This window comes from Sipha flava, unplaced genomic scaffold, assembly GCF_003268045.1.
Source record: "Sipha flava isolate LNK unplaced genomic scaffold, YSA_version1 17076_pilon_pilon, whole genome shotgun sequence".
NCBI lineage: Eukaryota > Metazoa > Arthropoda > Insecta > Hemiptera > Aphididae > Sipha > Sipha flava.
In genome coordinates, this window is record NW_020271902.1 from 1 (window position 1) to 4,698 (window position 4,698).

General features: G+C 45.9%; 2 protein-coding genes across 2 annotated transcripts; both read left to right on the forward strand.

Annotated features, from left to right (window-relative positions):
• The first annotated feature begins 1,286 nt into the window (after nucleotides 1-1,286).
• Nucleotides 1,287-3,469, forward strand: LOC112679890. Its single transcript, XM_025549824.1, has 2 exons — nucleotides 1,287-2,494; nucleotides 2,572-3,469. The coding sequence occupies exons 1-2, from the start codon at nucleotides 1,287-1,289 to the stop codon at nucleotides 3,467-3,469; spliced, it is 2,106 nt and encodes a 701-aa protein (XP_025405609.1).
• A 126-nt stretch (nucleotides 3,470-3,595) lies between these two features.
• LOC112679891 lies at nucleotides 3,596-4,168 on the forward strand. The gene has a single exon (XM_025549825.1). The coding sequence runs from the start codon at nucleotides 3,596-3,598 to the stop codon at nucleotides 4,166-4,168; it is 573 nt and encodes a 190-aa protein (XP_025405610.1).
• Nucleotides 4,169-4,698: the final 530 nt, after the last annotated feature.

The following is a 4,698-nucleotide window of genomic DNA, read 5'->3' on the forward strand; positions in this document are numbered from 1 at the left end:
TCCAGGGCGACTCGCAGGAAAAACACAATATTCCGATTTCATTCCTACTTCAATAATTAAGGAATTACCAGGAGATACCATACGTAGTCGTTATGTTAAAACAATTCAGTCACATCACATAAGAACTAGCCAAATGTACGATTTAAATGACATAACGTACACTCAAGATCAAATCACAGAGCAAATACAACAAAAGGATCTATATACGAAAATCGAAATAAAATTATATATGTTTTTCGTTATCGGAATAATAACATTATTATTGGTAATCATAATAAATATTAGTTGTATTATGTGGTATAATAAACGAAGAACTTTCAAAAATGACAATACAAAACTAACACCATATTCAATTCACATGGAGGACAAAGGGACTCAGGTCAACATAGAAGAACACTCCATGGAAGCCACAGCACCAAATGTGGAAGATCTAGCATTAACTCTAAAGGAAGAGAATGAGGAAACCTCATTTATGTATCCCAAATTAAAACTTTTTACTAAATCATAAGGGGTTAGCTAGTCATTATTCTAATTATTTTTTTCAATTATCTTATTTTTTTTATTTTTTTTTATTGGGAAAGTCAGAGACTTTCAACTTAGAGTGGAGGGATGTAGTAAACCCAAGGCTAGGCGTATTTTATAATCAGCATTTAATTAATCAATATTTAATAATCAAAAATAACTTATTACGCATATTAATAAATTCGCCAAGGTCCAGCTAAATTTAATAGGTAATCAAAATAATATTTTGATTATTTAATAGATTAAAATAGTAAAATAGATAATATATTAAATTCGCATATACGCAGGAAAACCAGGGTAAAGGTGAAAACAACAAGTAGTTTCACGTTTTTACATAATAATGCTAAATTGAGGGCAAAATAAAGTAATATTAGAATTAGGCCACTTTTACGTCATTGGAACCTGTATAAATACGGGTTGAGAATTTAGCATTATTCAGATGTAGATAGGTAGTTAGACTGATCATTTCCCCTGTTAAATAAATTATTGCTCGTCGTGGACTTTGTTACAGCCACATCGCCGCGAGTATATAATTCTTAGCCCAGAATAACTTGTTATTTTAATTTTTTGTGTTTTAACTGTTTGTTAATTTATTGTGATAAATTAATAAAAATAGTAAGTTTATAAGTTTAATATACCAGTGTTAAATTTATTCATCTACCTATCTCTCTCAACCTACGTCTCAAGATTTCATACAACGTGCTACGTCGTTAAATAATTAATGTGTTACCGATCGTAGTGTCCTGCACAACGCTCGCTACAAGATGGTTCGGAATGAATGGTTAGAGTTTGTCTCGCACCACGGAATCGATCGGAACCAAGTACTCGCGATGTCAAAACTGTGTTCGAGACATTTCGATGATGACGACTTCAGGGTTACAACCGTTCGACGTATTCTCCGCCGTCACGCGGTACCGAGGAATGCCGTGTTACCAGATGCGCCAGTAGCAGTGGTCGAAGACGTCGTTGGTGATACCGTCGAGGTGGAAGAGGTAACGGTGAACGACGTTGACTTGGTCGACGAACAGATCATCGAAGAAGACTTGATGGCCAACATCGTTGTCATTGAAGAACTGATTGCCGCACGAGTTACCGCGCCGGCACCCGCCCGCTTATTCATCGGACCGATGGATCGCGTTTGTCCTCACTGCTGCGCGAGACATTTTATAGGTGAGCATTATATTTGTTGTGGAGATGGTAAAGTTTTGTTGACAGGTGACAGAGCGTTGCGAGAGGTTCCACTTGCACTGCGGAGGCTGCTCAGCGAAGACGGCCCGGAGAATAGGTATTTTCAGAACGAGGTCCGTCAGTACAACAATGCCATAGCGTTCGCGTCTCTGGTCACACAAGATTTCCAGGCACCCCCAGGACGAGGACCCAGAACGTTCGTCATGCACGGCCAAACGTATCATCTGATCAGTGACGCGGCCGCCGGACCGGACGCCATTCCACGGTTCTGTCAACTGTACTTCGTGGACACGCGGTTGGCGACCCAGAGCCGCATTCGAAACCCCGTCAACTCCGCGTGCAGGCCGGATCTTTTGGAGAGACTGGACATCCTGCTGAGAGAGATCAACCCGTACGCCCAAATGTTCATGTATATGACGGAAATATGGAACAGAGAACAGTTTGCGGCTGCGGTGGAAAATCCGGCGAGACCGCCTCGGACTGTAAGTATGTATTTTGTACGCGATTCCAGGGACCCGGGACGACGCAACGAGCCGGCCGTGCGTGAGATTGCTGCAGTATTCATTGGAAATGACGGCGATCCTCCGGAAAACGTGGACTTTGTTGTGTACGATCGGAATCCGAACCCCAACGTCAACTACCGGCGTATACCTTCCACCAGCCGTCATACCGACCCATTGCTCTATCCGCTATTATTCCCGCATGGCGAACGCGGATGGGCCACGTTCATGCCGCACGAAGGACCACGCCGCACCCGCGTCAATCAAAACGTTTCACCGAAGGAGTATTCGTTTATCGTTTGGCCGTTCGTTACGACGGCTTAAACAAGCCGAACGCTCGGTTCAGTGCTATTCATAACAGTCGATTTTTGTTTCAGCAATATGTGAGTGACCATTATGTCAGAGTCGAGGCGAGCAGGTTGAGCTATTTGCGAAACAACCAGGACCAGTTGCGCTCCGAATCCTACCAGGGTCTGATGGACCATCTCGCCGTACAGGACGTTCCGCAGGATCAGCAACACGCCGTTGGCCGTCGCGTCATACTGCCCTCTTCCTTCGCAGGCAGTCCGCGTAGCATGCAACTCAATTATCAAGACGCCATGGCTATTGTGCGAAAATTTGGTAAACCCGATTTATTTATTACTTTTACGTGCAACCCTAGGTGGCCTGAAATCGTGGAAAATCTACCTCCGAGAGTGGTATCGTCTGACAGACCGGAATTGGTGTCCAGAGTGTTCAACCTCAAACTGCAGGATCTTATGCGCGATATAACCGAACATCACATATTCGGCAGGGTCGAAGCTTTTGTATACGTGGTCGAATTCCAAAAGCGGGGTTTGCCGCACGCTCACATTTTGTTAATTTTGCAGGAAATGTACAAACCGAAGGTCGCCGAGGATGTAGACCAACTGATTCGAACCGAGATACCCGACCCAGACACCGAGAGAGAACTCTACGACATTGTGGTAACCAACATGATGCATGGACCTTACGGAGTTTTAAACCCAGTGTGCTCCTGCATGGTAGACGGGAAATGTCAGAAAGATTTTCCCAAACCTTTCAACAGCAAAACGCAGTTCAGGAGCGCTGGAGGTTATCCTGCCTACAGACGTAGAGACAACGGCCGTGCAGCTTTAGTGAGGAACAGAGAGCTCTTCAACGATTCCGTTGTGCCGTACAACCCTTATTTGTTACTGAAATACAATGCGCATATCAATGTGGAAGTGTGTTCGACAGTTAAAAGCGTCATTTACCTGTAGAAGTACGTATACAAAGGTCATGACGTGGCCACAGTTCGGGTTTGCACTAACGACGAAATTCAGAGGTTCATCGACACGAGGTACGTGAGCGCACCGGAAGCGATCTGGAGACTATTCTCTTTCCGTATGCAGAACAGGAGCCATGTCATTGTTCGATTGGCTGTACATTTAGAAGGTAGACATAATGTTTTTTTCAGGTCCGGTGAACTGATACAACAGGTCGAACGAGCAAGATTTCGAGACACCAACCTTACCGCATACTTCCGCCTGAACGCAACGGATCCAAAGGCTCGACAATACCTGTACCACGAAGTGCCCAATCACTATTGTTGGAATGTTTCAACATGCACTTGGACTAGGAGAAGAACAAACACTGGCGACCGGGTCATAGGTCGAATGTATTCGGTAAGTCCGTTAGACCGCGAGCGTTTCTACCTTCGTTTGTTGCTTGTACATAGGCGGGGCTGTGTGTCGTTCGCCGACGTGAAGACTGTTGACGGCGTGCTTCATCCCAGTTACGAAGCAGCCGCGACGGCACTTGGGTTGCTCGAAGATGATACGGCGTGGAGCCGCTGTCTGGCAGAGGCCTGCCAACACACGACACTCCACGTCAAGTTCGGGCCCTCTTCACAATCATCTGCGTGTACTGTTTGCCGACCAATCCGCTGGGACTTTACAATGGTGTTGAGGAACATTTGATGTCGGATTTCTTGCGAAACCAGCCGGAAGACGCTGCTAGGGCGGCTTGTCTTAACGCCATAAATCATTTACTCGGTACCCACGGTAAATCGCTTGCTGATTTTGGTTTGCCTGTTCCAAACGTGATCGAAGAACTTCCAGACGCGGTACATGACGCTATTGGTGAAGCGGAGCGGGGTGATGTGTTACTCCAGCAGCTCAACGTCGAACAGAGGGCTGTGTACGATCGCGTGATGGCCGCAGTATTGGACCCCCGTCCGAGCGCCAAGGTCTTCTTTGTTAACGGCCCCGGTGGAACTGGTAAAACGATACTCTACTTCTGTCTCATGTCTGTGTTGCGTGGCCGAAACATGAATGTACTGGCGGTGGCGTTCACCGGGATCACGGCCGGTCTGTTGGACGGTGGAAGGACTGTACATTCCACCTTTGGTTTGCCTTTCGGAGTGCTCACGAACGAGTCCACTTCCACAATCAAATTGCAGTCTCGCATGGCGCACAGGATTCGCGACACTGCGCTCATCGTCTGGGAC